At 44.6% G+C, this 20,016-nt stretch overlaps 1 protein-coding gene across 18 annotated transcripts in view; it reads left to right on the forward strand.

The window, feature by feature from the left end:
- PTK2 (protein tyrosine kinase 2) overlaps nucleotides 1-20,016 on the forward strand; it is a 799,547-nt gene that overhangs the window by 576,732 nt on the left and 202,799 nt on the right. For all 18 annotated transcript variants that reach the window (XM_085604846.1, XM_085604845.1, XM_085604850.1 and 15 more), the window contains 4 exons: nucleotides 615-730; nucleotides 2,850-2,950; nucleotides 4,226-4,315; nucleotides 8,650-8,854. In XM_085604846.1, coding sequence (XP_085460972.1) covers nucleotides 615-730; nucleotides 2,850-2,950; nucleotides 4,226-4,315; nucleotides 8,650-8,854 — 512 coding nt within the window. The remainder of the gene's footprint in view (nucleotides 1-614; nucleotides 731-2,849; nucleotides 2,951-4,225; nucleotides 4,316-8,649; nucleotides 8,855-20,016) is intronic.

Raw genomic sequence — 20,016 nt, forward strand, 5'->3', positions numbered from 1 at the left:
GTTCTCGGTGTCCTCTTTGATTCATGTTGATCCTTTGTCACTCAGGCAGACCAAAGGCTGTAAACTGGATCCTGAGGAAGTATGGGATGAGAGTAAATATTTTTTTCATATTGGTCATTAGTTGTGCAGATTCATGGCCTAATTCTCAAAGACTTTTCAGCGCCCAAGTTTGACTTAAGCATGTTGGAAAAGGAAAAACTGTGCTTCAAAAAGATATTTGTCATATGCGTGTAGCTGAATTGTTTTTTATGCAGGCTAGGGTTTTTATAAGCAGAAATTGTAGTTAATCTATACAATTATGAATTTGCTACGCGTTACTTATAGCACAGTCTGACAGTAATTGCTCTGTTAGATGTCTGTTTATTCCATATGATGCACATGTGCTGGTATGATGGCATGGTTATGCTATGAAAGGTTATGTACTGGTTGTTGTTGATGTAAATGTATGATTATGTGTTTAAACCAGAGTTTTTAAAAGGATAAAAAATAAAGGCTAAAGAAAGGTGCATTGGTCAGAGCTGTGTGGTTGATGTTAAAAAAAAAAGCCTTTTCTTACTGAATTGCTTGCTTGCGTGTGCAATCTGACACCTTGTTTATTTTATTTACTCAAAAAGCTACGGTCATTCCTGCAAGTGCGGAAGTACAGTTTGGATCTGGCCTCTTTGATTCTGTATGCATACCAGCTCAGCACAGCGCTTGCCTACCTGGAGAGCAAGAGATTTGTACATAGGTACAGTATGCTTACACCATTGCTGTCTTTTTGTTGAGGGGCGGTGGCTGAAGAGAATTGATAAAATCAAATGGAGTGGAAGAGTTGTGTTGAGAAGGGGGGCTAAAGGGAAAACCAAAATTGTTGTGAGACCAGTGTTGTTCCGCCAAAGGCATGTCTCCTGTTGGCAAACTTAGCCACTGATCGTTACATCAGTGGATCTTTTCCTCCACAAGGAGGGCTTGTCTCTTGAATCTGAGACCATATGGGTTCCACCCTGTGAGGAAAAAAAGGTTTAAAAATACTTCCCACCTTTAGAAAGGACACACTTTATTAAGAAGATCAAAGGTAGTGGTAGTATTAAAAATTTGAGATGTGAAAAAAAGAGGCGTTGGGTGTGTCTCACATCTATCTCTGGAAGAGCCCAGTCAACATGTTTCAGCCAACTTTGCGCCCTAAGGGTCAATGGCTTTCACGGGACTGAAAGGTTGCTTCGTCGGATCCCTTCATGCAGTCAATTTAAATCAAATGAGACACTTTCTCTCTACTTTTTGAAGTATTTTTCTTTTTCTTTTGGTCATGTGGGACTCTTTGTCCTGTTCTTAGCTTCTCTTTTGGAAGGTCTTGGTAGGTCTGGGCAGAGGCGAGGTATTACTATTTCTTTCATTAGAGAGCAGAAGCTTAGTCCTTCAGTGTGCACTCTGCTATGCGTCCTCTCCAGCTTGCACTGGCTAGCTTTGATTTTTGAGGGCTGAAGAGAATTGTCACATGCCATTTCAACTAGTGCTTTAGAAGTATTACCTTGCAGTCACCACAAGCTGTCTGGTTGCGAAAGTCCTATTTTGAACTTAGTGAAGTTGCATCCCGTCCATTGCTAATGAGTGGTTGACTTTGTCACTGTCATTTGCTTGCTCTCTATTTAATGGCTTGCCCTCCTCTTTTTGTGTTTGTTCAGGCGCTGGAACATAGTCTCTTTACAATCCTTTTGATTGGTGACATGTATCCTTCCTCTGCTCACATTTAGGAAACAAGATTTTTTCTTTTTCATTTAGCACTTCATGGGAGTGCATGTGTTTTTTAGCTCTCTGTTCTCTCTTTTCTGTACTGCTTAGCCCCCCTAATTATTGCCCTCCCCTCCTCCCAGTTTGTCTGTAAAAGCACAACAACAGGGATATTTTTACTGCAGTGTGGCTGAAGAGCTGACATCAAATGTTTTTATTTCCTCTTCTGCATTCCACATATTGTATGAAAGTACACGGTTTGGCACATAAACTTTTTATGGCCCAAGGGTAAGGGCCCTTTTCAGCGCTCACTCAGCTAGCATCTGTTGCAAAAGATGAACTTGCATGACCCTTCTCCTTGAAGCCCATAAACCTGCTCCCTTGGCTACTACAGAGGACCAAACGGCTGAATCCTATGGGAAGAAAATGTGATCTTAGCAAGAGTATCCCTTTACATTCTGACACTTCCTTCTGCATTGTAAATTCTGTTCAGTGTTTTAGTTTCCTACAATATTTTGAATGTGTTGTTCTTTGACTTTTCTTAAAGAATACTTGACAGACAAACATTGGCAAAGCCAACAGTGTGATAATTTCATTATAAAAGTGAGAGCTATTTGCTTTGTCAATGCTTGTTAGAGTCTGGTAAGGACCTCTTTAGCTGGCTGTTGGGAGCGTGATTGATTACTACAAGGCCAAGGTATTTCACGGATGATTACACTGCAGCATTGAGTTTACAGTTCCTTGCTTATCATTTGCAGGAAACCTGACCCCACTTTCATTAAGATGAGTTTGGTAAATCTTAGTTTATTTGAGCCTATGAACTCAGTGGCTGTGACTGCTTCCACCTCTAGAAAAGTTATAACCACTTTACTGAAACTATTCGGCCAAGTACTCTGCTCCCTATGCCATCCACATTATAGAGTGTTTTGTATTTCATGAATGTTAAAGTGTCTTGCATTGGGGAATATGTTAAGTGCCTTCCTTAATCTTGAAACGCCCATTTCAGGTATTTAAATTACATCAGCAGACAGAACCTTTCTTCAGCCGTGTTGCTTTAGTCGCATATTTTGATGGACCTTGATATACTCCCGAATGTCGAAGTGTTCAATCTTACAAAGGATTTGCCATTTGTTTTTCAGGGATATTGCTGCTAGAAATGTACTTGTTTCTTCCACGGACTGCGTAAAGTTGGGCGACTTTGGTCTGTCGCGGTATATGGAAGACAGTACCTACTACAAAGGTAATCTATTCCCTTCTAATTGCAATTTCTGGTAGCATGTTTTTTTGATTTTTTTTGCTTCCTTTTTTGTTTTTTGTTTTTTTTTTTTTTAAGTCTTGTGTTTTGTTGGCTTGATGAATATCATGACACATACTGAAAGTATAAGCCCAGCATAACACTTAAACTGTAGCTCGTCTATTGTAAAGCATACAATAAAAGTGTACTTATTCTTAGGACTTCTTTTTTAACGGTGTTTAACCTAACTTATGTAGAGCGTCTGTCTTCTAAAAAGAGTGGAGTCATCCCAAGGCATAGAAGTGAATTAGTTTAGATTAGTTGTGTGGAGGCTACATGACCACCTAGTAAAGCATATATTTGTTCTTTTTGCTTGCCTTTGCTTTCACTTATTTAAATGCACAAATCATAAATCATTAAAATGTCTCCAGATTTAGTGCAAAATATGCCATTAATCTTGGATGTGAACCTTAGTGGAAGTCTGTCTGCTGCAAGTCCATTCACATTATATGACACTTAATTTAGTGTCTGCTTTGCTCTTATAAGGGAGCGACTTTAGAGCTTAACCGGGCTCAGTCTGTGCTTTGTATGTACAGGGATCTGATAATGTGTGGGGGTTTGAGCATTGCCAACTACTGTTGACTACCTTCTGTTTTGTGTCTTTGTTGAGTGTGTTGTCTAAGGCATCGTGATATACTCTGTAGTCTAAAAGGTAGAAATTTGTATTTTAGGAATGTTGGGCAACTCCAGCCCCCATAACATCTAAAAACCATGACATAGTAATATTGGTGTCATCACAATATGGTGCTTGAGCACTCCAGTCAGGTCTTCCATTTCCTCGTTTTTTCTTCATAGAACCTCAATCACTGAAGCAAAAGCTTCAGCACTCTTTGGGTGCTGGAAGATTTGGGAGGGTTGTCCCTGCTCTACACATGATGCTTATACTCCGTGTGTTCCAGAACTGTATAAACAGGGATTCTCTGACATTTACAGACGAATGCGCAAAGTCTGCTTGCTTCAGTCCTTAATTAACAATCTGCAGGATGTGCTTTTTTGCATTTTAAGCCCGATGCTCTGATGTGCCCAGGATTACAACCACAAAGGGTTCTGTTCTCATGAGGTTTTTATCCACTTTAAAGTGACTTAAGATCATAATATTGCAGTCATCTCAGCACTTCCGCTTTTATAATTGCTGCTGCCACATATAATCACGAAGTGCAGAGCTGCTATTCCGTTTCCATCGATAAGTGTATTAATTGCTCATAATGTCATCTTTTGCAGCTTCCAAGGGGAAATTACCCATCAAATGGATGGCTCCAGAGTCGATCAACTTTAGACGTTTTACCTCAGCTAGTGATGTGTGGATGTTTGGTAAGTTTTGTCAAAAATAGTGCTCACGAAATTTTCATGTATTTTTGGTTTAAAAATTGCTTTTTCTTGGTATGTTGAAGTAAATTGTCTCGAGTTGAAGTAAAAGAAACCCCAATATAAAAAAAAGCAATTCCTCCACCCTGCACACCAAAATACTTGTTATAGGTTCATTTAATGTAAGTCAACAAGCCCTTCAAGAACAAAGCCCTGTCATTTGGTCACACTCCTCCTCACACTGTTCCTACTGGTGCACCTCAGTGGACGTCTTACCAGAGTATCCTACCCCAATCTCATCAGCCTTAGTGTTTTCGAGCATACATTTTGTAGGGATATCGGATATCAATGGAAGCCATGAGGAGAGAAACCCATTGTTAGTCCGTCATCAAATCAGTAAGTGAACTTCCAGATACAATTTCTGACATTTTCAGGCAATTGATGTACCCCACTTGGAGCCCAGAAGCAAATGCTACATCTATTTTGCCATAAAGGTGTATAGTTGATCCTTATTCCAACGTGGCGAGTGCAGGAGAATGTATATCCATCTTCCACGTATCTCATTCGAATAAATATTAACTGTGCATCATTGTGGGCTGATGATACATAGATCCCGAGAACACTTGTCTTTTGTCCATGCCCCCCTCATATCCAACCCTCTCAGGAGTTCAATCACTTGAGCTGCCTTGGAAGAACTCTACAGAAAATGTTTGCATGGTATAAAAGGCCAGACCTTTATAATAACCCGAAATCTGTTAATTATGTGTTCAAATGTGTTGCATCACGCCCCTCCCCCCCCCCCCCTGCCATGTGACAAAATCCAGTCCTTGTGTGTTCAGCAGCTTACATACTGTGTGTGTCAAACATCATATCTATTCTCCTGACCACTCCCTCTAAAGTCCACTTTTAGACAGTACAAAAAAAAACTATGACAAAAATTTATAACGTGGTAGTAATAATATAATTTGCTGCAGTTGTGATAAAATGATATTTGGTCATCCCACTCTTAAGCTAAAAAGTGTAACCAAACAGTCTAAATACAAACATGTTTCATTCTGTTTATGATAAATATGTCAAAAGGCAGTCATTTTGAGAAATCCATGAAGGGATAGTCGTAGTAACTTTCAGTAACTAACATTTTCTTTCTTTAATGTGGTTTTCTAAAGTCATGGAAACAAAGCTTCCGACTACTGAGGACGGGAATAATTGAAAACCCATTTAGCTTATAAGCATTTTCATAAACATACATTTTGGTCGAGCATTCATATGCATACATTTTGGTATAACATAAAAAAGAAAAAGAAACCAAGAAGAGTTCGAAAAATATTATTTAAAATAAGTGAAGAAAATCCCTTCTTAAAAGAGAAGCATTGTGGACCACACGGTTGAATCCAGGTTATGGAACATAGTTTTAATGCTAAAGGAAGGATAGAAAACAATTCTGGAGTGATGTAGGTTAGAGAAATAGTTAGGAGAAAGAACCTGGGTCCATAATGGAGCATAAAAAAAGTCTCCCTTCTCCTCAAAAAGCATAAACAATAAGTTGTGGGGGATCAGAGGGGGTGAGAAGAGAAAAAGCAGGTGAAAGAGACACCCAGTGACAAGATGTGAGGGTGGGGTAAAATGAAAAAGGCAACTAGTCAAAGGTTGTTACAAAAGCAAACAAAACAGAGAATAATGACATTTAGACCTTCTTAAAAAAAGTATAAGGTATTTTCTCTGATTTGGTTTCTGCCTAATAGTAATTGCCAGTCAGATTGAAAATATTGATTAACAGTTTAGATGAAATGCTTTTTCAAAAATGGTATTCTTTGAATTAATTTTTTTAGGAACTCACATAAAAATCCTTTCATAATTGCCCTGTGCTTTTTGTCTTTGTGAGAGATGGATGAGAAGAGAAGGAAGGAGGATGGCTAGTAAGTTTGTGTGAGAGAACTATATCACTTATTCCCTTTTCCTTTTATTTAAAATTGACTCATGACTGTATGTCTGGTATGTCCCCCAGCGAGACTGAAGATCCGCTAATGCTTGTCTGGTCGCCATCCCTAGGATCAGAAAGGCTAAGTGGGGAGGCAGGAGCCTCTCCCACCTGGCGGCCCAACTCTGGAATGCCTTGCCTTCCTCCCTCAGATCTCAATCTAATAGAGGCTCTTTTAGGAAGCGCCCCCCCCCCCCCCAAGTCAATGTAATTCTTCTCCCAACCTAGTTGAGGCATTGCTTTTTAGCGCCAAGACACCTCGGCATACGTTGCTCTTTAGAAATATTTTTACTTACTTTACTCTCCTTAGCAGTCCTGCATGTCTTGTAACATGGTGGACTAAGGGAAGGAGCCTAGTCAGCATGGGATAAAATGCCGGATATCCAGAGCACTACCATCTGTTGTGTTTACATATTACCTCTGTACACTATTGTCACCTCGCCAGCAGACACCCGGGACAAATACTGTATGATACTTCAATCACACTAGCTTAATGTTGGGAATTTCACTATACACTTGCTGCAAAAAATGTCTGGAATTGCACCACTATGCCTCATCCCACAATCATGTGCTGTCCGCTGTGAAATGTTACCTCAAGCGCGCAGTAACAACAAGAATTGCCAGATCTCGAGCAGTTGTTGCTCGTGGCACCTGTGTTTTTTGTAGTATGTTTTAGCAGGAAATGCTTCATCGTTTTAAAAATTCATGTGATGCCGCATGTCAGATAGTGTCAGATGACTAATTTGCTTTTTGCCCTCAACATTTCACGCAGCAGATTTATTACCAGTCTTACTCACTTGAACTCTTAATAACTATCCTGTGATTTTATCAAAATAGCTGGGCCTTTTGAGTTTCCGCACACCTACAAACTTGGGTCCTTTCCGTATGGACTGTAAATTATTTTGATATTCTATGACAATTTAAGCATACATGGTTTTAAGCCCACGGTGTTACTAAAGATTGTGATTGTTAATATATAACTTTCATCTCCATTCGTACTTTTGGCTCACACATGATTGTGCCATCAGATGGGCCATTAAAAAGCATGTTATATTTTTCTGGAGTGCCTAGCCTCAAATCGCGCACCTTGGCCCCACGCCGCGCTCTATATGAATAGTCGTGGCACAAAGACCACGCTTTCCAGTAGGAAGAAACGATGCTGTCCACTTTAAAAAGACGAATTCATATGTCTTCCTTCCATTATCTTTTCAAAAGCTCTGCAGACCTTCAAATAACATCTCCCAGCTTCACCTCTAGCCTCCCATGTTTATTGAATCAAGCAAGAACTCACCCCCAAAGTGTCTCTAAGCAAAGCACTCAAGGAAATTGAGGCATCGTTTAAATTTAGCCCCAACCCTTCAAATAAAGAGAAGGGTATACTTATGGTGGCTTGGGATGCTGTAAGGCAGTAATAGCTTTTCATGGTATTTTACTTTGTCACCGCCCTCTCTGTCTCCCTCTCTCCTCATATATATAGAGGTGTATTCAGTGTTCTAAATCGCCAATACCTCAAAGCTCCAAAGACAAGTTCAACAGTGAAGCCAAATGTCAGATGAAACCGCTGTTCGAAATAATAATTGAACACACTGCCTATTGAGGGCTCTGGGTAATCAGTATATGCATTGCCATTACACAGCAATATGGACTACTCGCAACCCTTGGTTTGTTTAGCATGCAAATGTTCTTTCCACAAACACTTTTGTCTTTGGACCAAATTGCCACTTTTTGTAATACACTGAAGATGACATTTACAGAGACGACATTGGTCTTTTTGTGGGAGTTGGGGAGGTGGTAGGCATTGACAAGTGCCTGCTGTGTGCCCAAGCGAATTGTGGAAAACGTGCCCGGGCAAGCAGTGATTGTCAAATACACAGATACATGTGGCAAGTCATCAGAAAAGCGTGCTGCTTCTTATGTGTAGTCAGTGCCTCATTTCCAACTGTGGAGGATCCCTAGCATGTGATATCTACATAGAAAATAACTACATTTGAGAAATTCATGCAGAGGTAACATGACAGGCTATTCCAGTGACTTCCAGCACACCTTCCCTAAATGTGCATATGACTGAATTTTCCATTAAGTATTTGCAATAGTAAGTCAGTGTTTTAGAGGGAAGTATTAAAACACCCCTATTTCTGTTTTTACTTATTGTGTAACACCTATTGTTTGAGATGTCAGAGACTATTTTACTTAAAGCACCTTCCTTTGGGATTAGCTGGTCCTGTTTGATTCATGAGTGCATTCCTTTCAGGTGATGCACTCTTGCTGTTAGGGCACATCCTTACCCGTAAAATGTGAATTTCCAAAGGGTGTATGTTCCTCCTGTGGTCTTTGTACTCAATTGCATTTTTTTTCTCCAAAGGTGTGTGCATGTGGGAAATTTTAATGTATGGTGTGAAGCCCTTCCAAGGAGTGAAGAACAACGATGTGATTGGTCGAATTGAGAATGGAGAACGGTTACAAATGCCTCAGAACTGCCCTCCCACTCTCTACAGCCTTATGACGAAGTGCTGGGCGTATGACCCCAGCCGAAGGCCCAGGTTCACGGAGCTTAAAGCACAACTTAGGTAAGGGCACTCGAGTACTATCAGGCAAGGATGCTTGGATAACAGTTATATATATTGAATGCTTCGAGGAAAACGCAAATATGTAAGGAGTGATTTTTTTTTTGTATGTTTTGAAGAGAAACCTCTGTAAAAGATATATCCTTCCCTACACCACCTAAAATGGCTTTTTTTAAGTACTTTTTCTAAATTGGTATGCACAAACACATATTTTGTCGAAGTTATGTCTTTTTGTATACTGCTGTAACCGTGGGGCGTCTAAGCTTCTTAGTATGAGACAAGTGTGAAGTGGTCCGTGAACAGTAAGGAACTCAGGAGGCTGTTGGAAAGAGGTACTTTAGAGTATTTGATAAAATGTTAGAAAGGTGCGGAGTGGTTCCCTGTGCTTAGGCCCACTTTAGGCCCCACTGTGGTTTTATGTGCACTTTGGGCACAATGGAGTTCTTAATAAGGGCAAAGCCGAGATTGTAGTGTGAGAGGAACTATTTTGGATTCCGGTTTCATTCTGAGAGTTTTCGGTGCATGGTGTTGTACGAATATTTAAATAATCCTTGACTAGATAGGAACCTGAAATTTCGCTAAAGTTAATGTGTTACGGGACCATGTTGAGTGGCGATTTTAAACATATTGCAACTGGAAATGGCTAATCAGGATAGAGGAATTGTATGGGAGCAGCAAAGAGCAACAGCACTTCTGTTTGAAAAAATCATTGTATATTTTTATATACTCACCTGTTATATTTTACCTATGAATGTATCATAGATCATGCTCTTACTCTCTCATCAAATGTTCATGTTTGTGGAAGTTACTTGTTGCAATGCAGTTTTATGTGATCTAATACTAGTTCTCTCAAACTGATAGTTGACAACCTACTGTTCGACAATTTGTATTAATTGGTACCACCCCCGCCCCCCAAACTAGTAAACCTACACTTTACAGAATAACTTGACTTAAGAGGAACAGAAAAGTGTAATGCGTCTTCCAGCAGCAGAGGGCTGTTTGTTAGGTCCCAGTGTTTAACAGGTTACTTATATTGTATGATTTATTTGATGCCCGTGCCATAAGCCAAGGGTCCCTGCGTCTTTAACGTGGATGCCAACATGTACACCTGGAAATCTATAATAAATGTTATGCCCTTCCGAGACACTTTACTAGCACTAAATTTATGAACTGATTTACATCAAACCAATGAAAGACAGAATTTGTAAAGTTCTGGTTTCATGTCGAATATTGGTGGACTTCCTTTCAGTTGGTGTTTTTCCTGTAATGGAGAGCTAGGACTGTGGTGTGACTTAAAAATGAAAACGACACTTTTTTGGGGGGGATATCGTACAACTTTTAGGATTTTACAGCTCGGTTTTGTTCTTGAAATTATTCACTTGATGCCTTTTTGAGATTATAGGTTTTCTCTGACAGGAATTTTGTGTTTTTCCACTTCTTTATTGCCATCTAGAGGCCATCCCAGTTAAGTGTTCTGGCAGTAGGAGAAGCAAAGCAGCCAGTGACTCAGTGTAGGGGTTCCTTCCGCTGGGATACAGCTAGTGACCCATCGATCGGCTAGAGGGGGGTCCAAGAGAGGAGGCAGCACAGGAAGCAATACAGCTCCAGATTAGGGCATCACGCCCTTTGACATCAAACATTTTGACATCAAAGACTTTCGCTGTACCCACCTGTTCCCTGTCGGAAACTGGATCAACCCCAATGTCGACACTAAGGCTATCCAAGATATTGCCGTCGGAGACATAGTTGGCATTGAAACCTAATGCTGTAAAACATTTGCTGCTTTAATGCCAAGGCAGTTTGTCATCAGGACGTTTAACTCTAGGCACTCAAAGTCTTTGCACAAATCTTTTCCATCGAAGAAGAAATCTGTTACAGCAATGAGGATATGCTCTTCATCTGCACCACCAGCATGGTCTCCAATACAAGACCGCTAGCTGGGTATTGTAGTTTATACAGCTGTCCCGGTACAGATACTGTTGCACCTTCTGGTTCCACCCTCGAAATCTAAGGTACAGATCGTACCATTTGATAAAACTCCTCCAAATGGGTCTACTCCAAAATCTGGTATTACTCTGGAGCCTCCATCCATCCCACGATAGTTTATCTCAATAAAGAAGGTCATCTTTGTCGTCCTCTTCAAGCATTCAGTCACACACTATAACTAGTATACCTCTAACTCAGGGGTACTCACAAACTTTCTCTCGGGGGCCAAATTTACAGCGTGGTTTGTGGCCGAGGGCCGCACCGGTGGGGGCGGGGGCAGTGGGGGAGGGGGCGGGGCTAGATCAAAAAAAAAGCTGTGACCATGAGGTTGAACACAGGCCCCTTCGTCCACTGAGCCACCAGACCCGGCATTCACACATCTCTATCTATCTATCTATCTATCTATCTATCTATCTATCTATCTATCTATCTATCTATCTATCTATCTAGCTCTGCCTCCCTCACTCTCCTTCTCTATCTATTTCTCTCTCTCTCTCTCTCTCTCTCTCTCTCTCTCTCTCTCTCTCTCTCTCTCCCTCTGTCTCCCTTTCTCTCTCTCCCTCCCTTTCTCTCTCTCTCCCTCCCGCAGTCTGTCTCAGTCCCTCCCTCCCTCCCTCCCTCCCTCTTGTCTCCCTCCCTCTGTCTCCCTCCCTGTCTCCCTCTCCCTCTGCCTCACACACTGTGTTTGTCTCCCTCCCTCTCTGTCTCCCTCCTTCCCCCTTTCTCTCTCCTTCCCTCTCTCTCTCTCCTTCCCTCTCTGTCTCCCTCCCTCTCTCCCCCTCCCTCTCTCTCCTTCCCTCTCTCTCTCCCTGTCTCCCTCCCTCTCTCTCAATCAGTTTGTCTCCCTTTCTCTCTGTTTCCGTCCCTCACTGTCTCCCTCCCTCTCTGTCTCCCTCCCTCTCAATCTGTTCTCCCTCTGTCCCCCTCCCTCCCTCTGTCTCCCTCCCTCTCCCAACTTGTCTGTCTCTCTCTCTCCCTCCCTGTCTCCTGCTCTGTCTTCCCCCTCTCTCCATCCCTCTGTCGCACTCTGTCTTCCTCCTGCTTTAAACTCACCGGCTACTCTCACTAGCTGCTGTTCCCCCCCCCCCCGTCACCTCACCCGGCGCTGAGTCAGCTACCCTGGAACACAAACAGCCGCCGCACCCAAGTACTTCACAGGTCTTTTAAAGGCCAAGTCACTTGTTAATGAGGCTTTGTTGTATTTCATCTCTTCTTAGCGCCCCTGCATCTCCACTCATTCAGAGGGAAGATGCAGGGGCGCTAAGAAGAGGTTAAATACAACAAAACCTCATTAACAAGTGACTTGGCTTTTAAAAGAATCGCCCGGCCCCCATAGCTCCGCGCTGCTGCAACCGGCGGTGCTTGCACAGGTACGATGTTTGCAAGGTCCGCGGGCCGCCAGGGAAGGCTTGCCGGGCCGCTGGCGGCCCACGGGCCGTACTATGAGTACCCCTGCTCTAACTCATACATCCCAACATCATCTCCAGGTGCTCCTTGCAAACAATATCTCCACATTCAAGGAGGTTCTTCTGAGAGATGCTGTAAAGCTCAGCGTTCTGTTGGAAAGATCACAATCATCAATCTCTGTAGTTATGGAAACACTACAAAAGAGAATGAAATCCGTACCATAGCTTCCCTTGATGCCGTGATGTGCAGCAGTTGTAGAAGCTTCATTTATAACACCTGCAAATTAAACAACAGCCTGTTGGACTTGGCCCTTTTCCCTGAATTTTTTCGCTTTTATGGGAAACCACAGGTTATGTAAATGCATGTTGAACGCCAATGTTAAATGCTGTGCAATGGTGTACGCACCTTTATCTCCCCCATGGTAGAGAAATGTATAGGCCATGTGTAGTGTGAGATGCCATAATGCATGCTGCGCAATGGCGTGCGCAGACTGACTTTCCCTATTTTAACATGCTACTTTTAAAATGGATGCCATGGCTGTGTGGTTGTGCCGCCTGACTGAGCTGGGTTACCAGTCTAGTTGTTATTTCCCAGCAACCCCAGCTTTTGAAGGGAAGCCTGGCACCCTGGACACATCTCCCTAGGCCAGTTAGAGCCAGTTTCCCCAGACGCTTCTAGAAGCTTCTGACACTGTCTGGTAGGTGGGGTGAGGGGCATATAAAAGCGGAGCTGGGCTGCCATGTGCTCAGTCAGAGCGTGGACCTGAGAGAGAGGGGACCTGCTGCCAGGGGGTACCGCAACATGGGCCTGTGTGCTGGGCCCTGAGCTTATCTGCACCCCTCTGCTGTCCACAGGGCCAGGGAGTGCCATAGTTAGGGCGCTACTGGACCAGGGGAACCTCTGTTGGAGTATAGGCGGTTGGAGCTAGGAGGAGACTACACTACTGTGGCTGACTGAGCTGAGGCTCTGCTGTCCCCAAGATAGCTGAGTAATCCTGCCTGCCTATCTGACCTTGCCCAGTGTGAGGGGAACCAGGGAGATCAACTTCCGAGTGCCTGCTGCTCTGCTGACTAGCGCCTGAGGAGGAAGAGCGCTATACTGGACTGGCCGGCGCTCCCTGCCTGCACCCTAGCGCCTCGGGGGACCCTGACTGCGTGCCCTGCGTAAGGTGAGCGCCATCTTTGGTGGGCGCTGTGCTTGGAGTGACTGTATCCTGCCTGCTATCTAGCGCTTGGTGTGGGCGGCACTATGTGCTGAGTGCCCAGGAGGAGAGGAGCACTACCCTTTGCCCCTAAAGCTCCGGTGAAGCGATATACTCAATGACCCAGCAGCGCTGTGAGGCCTGGGAGAACTGCCTAAGTCAAAGCGGGAGCCCACCCTGCATTATGGCGGCACTTTTCATACTTTCTAACACCAGCGGGTGCCCACCCCGCATGTTGCAGCCTGTCGCGGGTGCCCACCCTGCGGGAATGCCGCCTTTAGCGGTTGCCTACCCCGCTTTGTAATTTGAATTGGGCGGGAGCCTACGCCGCATTCGCCTTACTGGGGCAGGTGCCCACCCCGCCTTGATGCTTTGTCAACCCGCGGGAGCCTACCCCGCAACTGGGCGCATTCGCAACTGAAGGCGGGAGCCCACCCCGCACTCCTAAATTGCCTGAAATCCCCGCCATGGCCGCGAGTCAGCGAGGGAGCCGTACGGGGACCAGGTGTTGCCCAGCAACCGAGATTCCCGGAGTCGCGTCATCGCTGGGGGCAGGCCCAGGGTCCGACAGGAAGCCGGAGGCAGCGGAAGTGCTGTTGGTCGTCAGCGGGGCTCCCATGGTGGAGGGAGAGCCCCTCGAGCCGTGCCTAAAAGTCCCGGGTCCCAGGAGGGGGCCCGGGTGAAGTCCGGCGAGGTGCTGACGTTGGCGGGGCTCCCCGTGAGCAGAGGAGAACCCCGCGTGAAGCCTGCGCTGCCCAGAGCCTCGCAGACTCCTGGTCAAAGTCCCGGGCCCCAGGAGCAGGACCCGGTGGAAGAGAGGAGTTGCTGACTGCAGCAGGAGAAGCGGGCCGTGTCCAGGCCAAGAAGAAGAAAAGGGGGCTTGGGAGCAGACGCCCGGAGCCTGCCCCGAGAGCCTGGTGAGTGGGGCTCAGTCTGCTAGTGGTTGGGGGGTGCGTCGGGGCACATTGCCGGTGCCCGCCCCCGGTGCCAGTAATCTGTTGCAGGCCGTTGCCCACTGCGCTTGTGTAATTTTACAGCTGCCCCGTCTGACAGCGGGCAGCTGCACCGGTGGGCAATATCAGTGTTAGAGGACCACGAGGGTGCATTTCTGGAACTTCAGAGTCCCAAAGAGGGACTCCCACCTGGCCAGTGCTCTGGCGACGGAACAGTGACGCCAAGGACTAACCCACAAAATTGGGCACGTTTGGGTTTGAGGCCAGGGTATGCTGGCACACAGCTTATGAAGCCCTGATGTGATGCATAATGTCATGCTCTTGATGTTGCCCACTGCTAAGGTTAAGGTTACGCACAAGGTTATGTTTAGGCCTCATGCTTTTTTGCCTCATGTGCATGCCGGATAGGAGGTGTTGTATCCATGCTTGAAATGCTTACTGTGAGGCCTAGGGCATAATGGGCTTACGTTAAGGTGGTTTGCACCCAGGAGTGTTCCTGCTCACGAGGTGATGCATGTTAATGTCTTTATGCCAATAACGTGGTCTAACGCCCTTTCCTAGGGTCACACTACTGATGGTTGGTGCTCAGTCTAACAGGTCTTCCTGCCTGACCGCCTAGGGTTATGCCTCATGCGTTTAAGACCTATGCCAGTGTGAATATGTCCAAGGTCTACTTAGTATATCCCTAAAGTGATTTATGTAAATGGGTATATGCCTCCATGCTCTTATGTTTCGTGCCTGTGGTTATGCGTAGTGTGCCCCATGTTCATGATTTATACCTATGCTAATAAGGTTTTTGGGTGTGCCCATGGTATTCATGTTTTCAGGTCCCCTGTGACGGCCTGCATAAGGGGCTAATTCAGGCTGTATACCTGACCACTGTGTGTTTGATGCCTAAGAGTTCCTGCTTTAGGGGTCATTCATATCATTTATGCCTATGGTGATGCCAGGATGTTTCATTGCAGTTGTTCCGGCCTAATGCCTAATGTTACGCCCTGATGTGTTTTTATTGCAGGAACTGAGGCTGATGGACTTATCGTCATTTTCTTTGTACGTTGCAATGGTTCTGGCAGGGGCCCAATTGGCCCTGCCATGTATATACTCTTCCCCTGTAAATATTGACCTGGCGCCGGTTGGTGCAGTATAGAGATTACTGAAATTTACCTTGTGTTCTATACAAAAGTTATTCTTACACAATCTTGTGTAGCGTCTCTTTTTGGAGTGTGCCTTGTGTGTCGCCTGTGTGTACTGCGTGGATGCTTCACACATTTCCTCTGGAGTTTGGCCCACCCGCTCTGCACCACGCTACCTGTTTCCAACACAGCCGCACATATTCTACAGACGTGTAGCCCACCAGTGCAAGACTGCGTTTCTGAAAGCGGATTCAAACTCAGCAATTCTTAGTGAGGAAGTGACATGCTTTGACCCTGGAGACCATCATTCCACCAGACAGAGGAAGCTAGATGCAAGATACCCTAGTAAAGAAAATGTATGGAGCTGCGTGAGCAGCTTTGAACAAGGCAAGCCCTGCTGCGCCTTTCTGGTAAAGTCTTATGGGAGTCAGTGCAGGTGTTTGCTGATGATCTGCAGGACAGAAGAAAGGAGTTCACTGAAGTTCTGATTGAACACCTCTTGGTGTCTCACCGAGTTATTAGTGCCTTCCTGTATTCAGCCACAATGTCTGCATCGCTGTAATGTCACAGCATTGCGCTTCGCAGAGCTTCTGGCTTGTGGTTACTTGCAGTCGCTGCGGAAGATCTTTAACGTCGTATGATCATGCCCAAGGCAGCTCGACCACACTGCCCCCTAGAAGAGCACCTTGAGGTTGCTAGAGCAAGCCCCTGTCCACTTGTAAGGGAATACTTGGGCCCTTTGCACAGTATACATCTTTTTGGTATTTTATATAAAGAGCCAGCTTCCTACAGGCCTGTGCTATGCCACTCAGTATAGTCAGAATTTGTTGCATTCGCAGGGAAGTATATTCTGTTTAAAAAAAGTCAAGACCGAACACTATGCATAGTCAGCAAAAGGAAAGTGTACATCTGCCAGAAAATAACTTCACTGCTCTAAAGGCGTTTAGATTGTTTGCAGAATTTGATGAAAAAATGCAATCTGGAGTTTTCTGAAGCAGCTTGTTAGTAGAGCCGACAGCATAACAAATCGCTGATAATCACTGCACGCGTGAATAGCGAAGAATATTGTTTTTCAAACTGAGTATAAACCGAGGGAACTGCTAAAGGGAGGTTGCACAATGTTTTTCTTCAGTTTGAGGTCCATGCTCGCAGGTTTCCAGGGCAACTGCTCGTGTGCACGCCTCAGGCTGTTCTTGTTGCAAGACTTGGGTGTCAGCCAATCAGAACGAGGGGTTTTACTCTGAACATTCCTTTTGGTTTGAGTTAAGCCTTGCCTTCCTTGCCATCCGGCTGGTGCCAGCGCGACCAGAGGCTTTCTAAAGACCTGGGCCACGGTGCTCTCGTTGCTGTTATAGACTGGGTGCAGGCGGCCGAACCCACATCAGAAATGGTGCAGCATTGTCGAAATATTGCCACTCACCCATAGCTGCCAAGTTTTACGATTGCCTGCGAGTGACACTTGTGTGGTTTCCTTGTATTCATGTGTGACTCTTCAATGTCATGCGTGTGACACTTTGAGCGGCTCTTCGACAAAGCATCAACCAAGCACAGTGTCAGACTACAGCCCAGGGCAAATAGAATGGCATCCTTCAAGAGCCTTATGTGACGTTACCATAAGTGTACCTAAAACATACCCCATACTTGAAGGAAAGGAGTACATACAGGCCCGGACATATGATGTAAGTTATTTGACAATCCGGCTGCTCCTGAATGCAGCTTTACAGCCTGGTCTGTCCTGGATTACATTTGGTGCGAAACCAATCCGCTTCGTTCGGCGATGTTCAGGTATAGCTCCTCGGTGAATACGTCATGTGTGACCCTATGCAGTGCTGGCCTTTTTCAGCTGCGCACTGGAGCCAGAAGGACAAAACGCAAAACTGAAAACTGAGAATTGGTGGTTGTTGGGTATGTTTGTACATCATGAGTTATGCCATGAAACAAATTCACTCAGCAGCACATGAATGCCGGATGATGTATGCACTACAGAACAATAAAGTCCGCCAGGTAGAAACAGGAACATTGCGCCTGGGCCGCTGCCTTGATGTAAAGAGGGATCTTCAAATAACAGACCCCAGAAGGAACGAGGGAGCGTCCAATTGCTTTAAAGTTAAATGAGAGACGATGAACAACGAAAACATAATATAACGACGCTTTAGGATTGCTGTCGACGTCAGAAATCGTCTGTCTAATCACATCTCTTGTTAGAGGTGGTGATTTAGAAGAGGAGATTACCACGCACATCACCTGTATGTGAAGGACCCCTGCCCTCTGCGTTGAAGAAAAGACTTCAGTAGTGTGACGTCACCACTGCGGGCACAAGTTCACACATGTACAAATGACCACTGACAGCTCTCAGCATTTTGATCAGGTGCAGCCCCAAACAGGGATTGCACAGCTTTAGGTGCGTGCATTCAAAACTTTTTCAAATAGGTTGGCACCTGTGTTCCTGTTTAAAGCATAGTTACTTAAGGTGTGCTTCTTCAAAAACAGTGGCCTACTAGGCTGCAGCTACTCCTCAATAGGTAGAAAACACGAAGAATCAACACAGACGACTGTCACCGAGCGACAGCAGCAGGACCATCAGGAATCCGATATGGACTATCACATAAGTGAGAATGGTGTCAAAACTCACTTATTAACTCACTCATTCATCTATACGTTCCTCTCAGTGACTCAGGGGCGGCTCTAGGCTCATGGTGGTCCTGTGCAGGGAGCATAGGTAGGGGGCCCCGGAACAGGGGGTCCGGGTGAGCCGGAGTTTAGGAAGGTGTTTCTCTGGTCCTGTTGGTCATTAAGATGTCCATGTTACAAATGACAGCGCCTGACCTGCAACCCCAAGAGAAACAGTTAGACAGTAGAACGGGTGTGACGTCATGCTCACTTGTTAAATAACACGATGGAAAAACTTCGACGCCCACCCGCGTCTTCGTTTACAGAAACCCCAAACTGGCACCCCCACTTAGATTATATGTGACAAGATGGTCGCAGTGTATACTTGCTCGCATGTTCCTCTGTTGCATCTACTTGCTCGTTGGAATTGTATGTCGGGGCAGTATTCTTTTAAAGCGATTCTTTTTATGTCCGCCATCTTCATTGTAAAGCGCTACTTCACAATGAGTGGTCAGCCCTATGTAATCCCCCAAATAAATAAATAAATGGAACTTGTACAGAGGGCCTTCACTTATAGAATCTATACGCCCTCGGTTCCAGAGAAAAAACAAAACAAGATATTCGCATGAGTGCAACTAATTGAAAAGTCCATCCAACTTAGCACGCCTCAGTCGTTCATGTGCCAAATCCCTGCCAGGGGCTGCCACGAATATGTATTGTATCCGATTCCTCATGGCGGCCCCTGGGGTTTGGCGGCCCTGTGCAGGTGCACAGCTTGCACATGCCTAAGGCCGGCCCTGAGTGACTTAATGACACGCTCAAGATATCTGTGACCTATATGCCACTCATGCTGTGCATGATCTGCGAGCATTGAAAGCTTGTACTTATCTGGCCTGCTGAATTTAGCCTGCTGGGAATGCAAGATTGCACGTGCTGTCTTTTGCGAGACCGGAAAGAATGCTTTGCAATTGCCATGCTGTATTTGTTCTTTGAGGAAGTAGCGCTCCTGCCCAATTTGTATCTGTCCTGAGATGGAGAAAGCTTGTGCCGTACTTCTCCTCAGATTAGGGGAAGCTTGCACAATTTCTGCTCTGTTCTATGAAGAATGGGTGTTACCACTGCTGTTGCCCCCATAATATGAAAATTACAAAGTGTGTTTGAATGCACTTTAATAAAATGCCTAGGCCAGGCAAGTCAAAATCAACTTTATATTTATATTTGCTATAAAAGCATAAAACATATACAAAAAACATGATAAAATATTACTTTTTTAAAAATAGTCATTTTAAAAGATTTATCTTAAATGGACGAAAACATGCATTCGTTAGTATCTAGCAATAGTACTCATAAGGAATATAATAAGTAATCACGTAAAATACTGTTTACAGCCAAAGGTTATCGGCTCATAGCGTCTTCGAATATTTAGCGCACGCTTAACAAAATTTAGGACTGCATAGCACAAGTCTTTTGAGTCAAATTTTTGTAAGCACTCCACTGCAGGCAGACAAGTTGTAATTCCTTCCTGACACAGTACAGGTACTATGACGGCAACTCTTGCACCGGAGTATAAAGGATAAAATAAGGTAGTGGCATGTGCTATGTGAAGACGCATTGTTACAATGACATGGTGGTAATTCATAATTCTATGTACACAGTGTTGGGGAAGCAGATTTCAAATTAACAAGATTTAGTCTAAAACATTTTAACACCAAGCGGTGAAATGTATTATCAATCCAGATCAAGTAAGATTTGACATTAGTGCCCGTTGATATATGGGCATGCAACTCCACAGACTTCATTTTGAACACGCTCTGTATTCTTTCATCCCTACAAAACTCGGCATGGAATGATTTCACAATTGCTCTTTCCTCTGCC

This window comes from Triturus cristatus, chromosome 5_1 (genome assembly GCF_964204655.1).
Source record: "Triturus cristatus chromosome 5_1, aTriCri1.1, whole genome shotgun sequence".
Taxonomy (NCBI): Eukaryota; Metazoa; Chordata; class Amphibia; order Caudata; family Salamandridae; genus Triturus; species Triturus cristatus.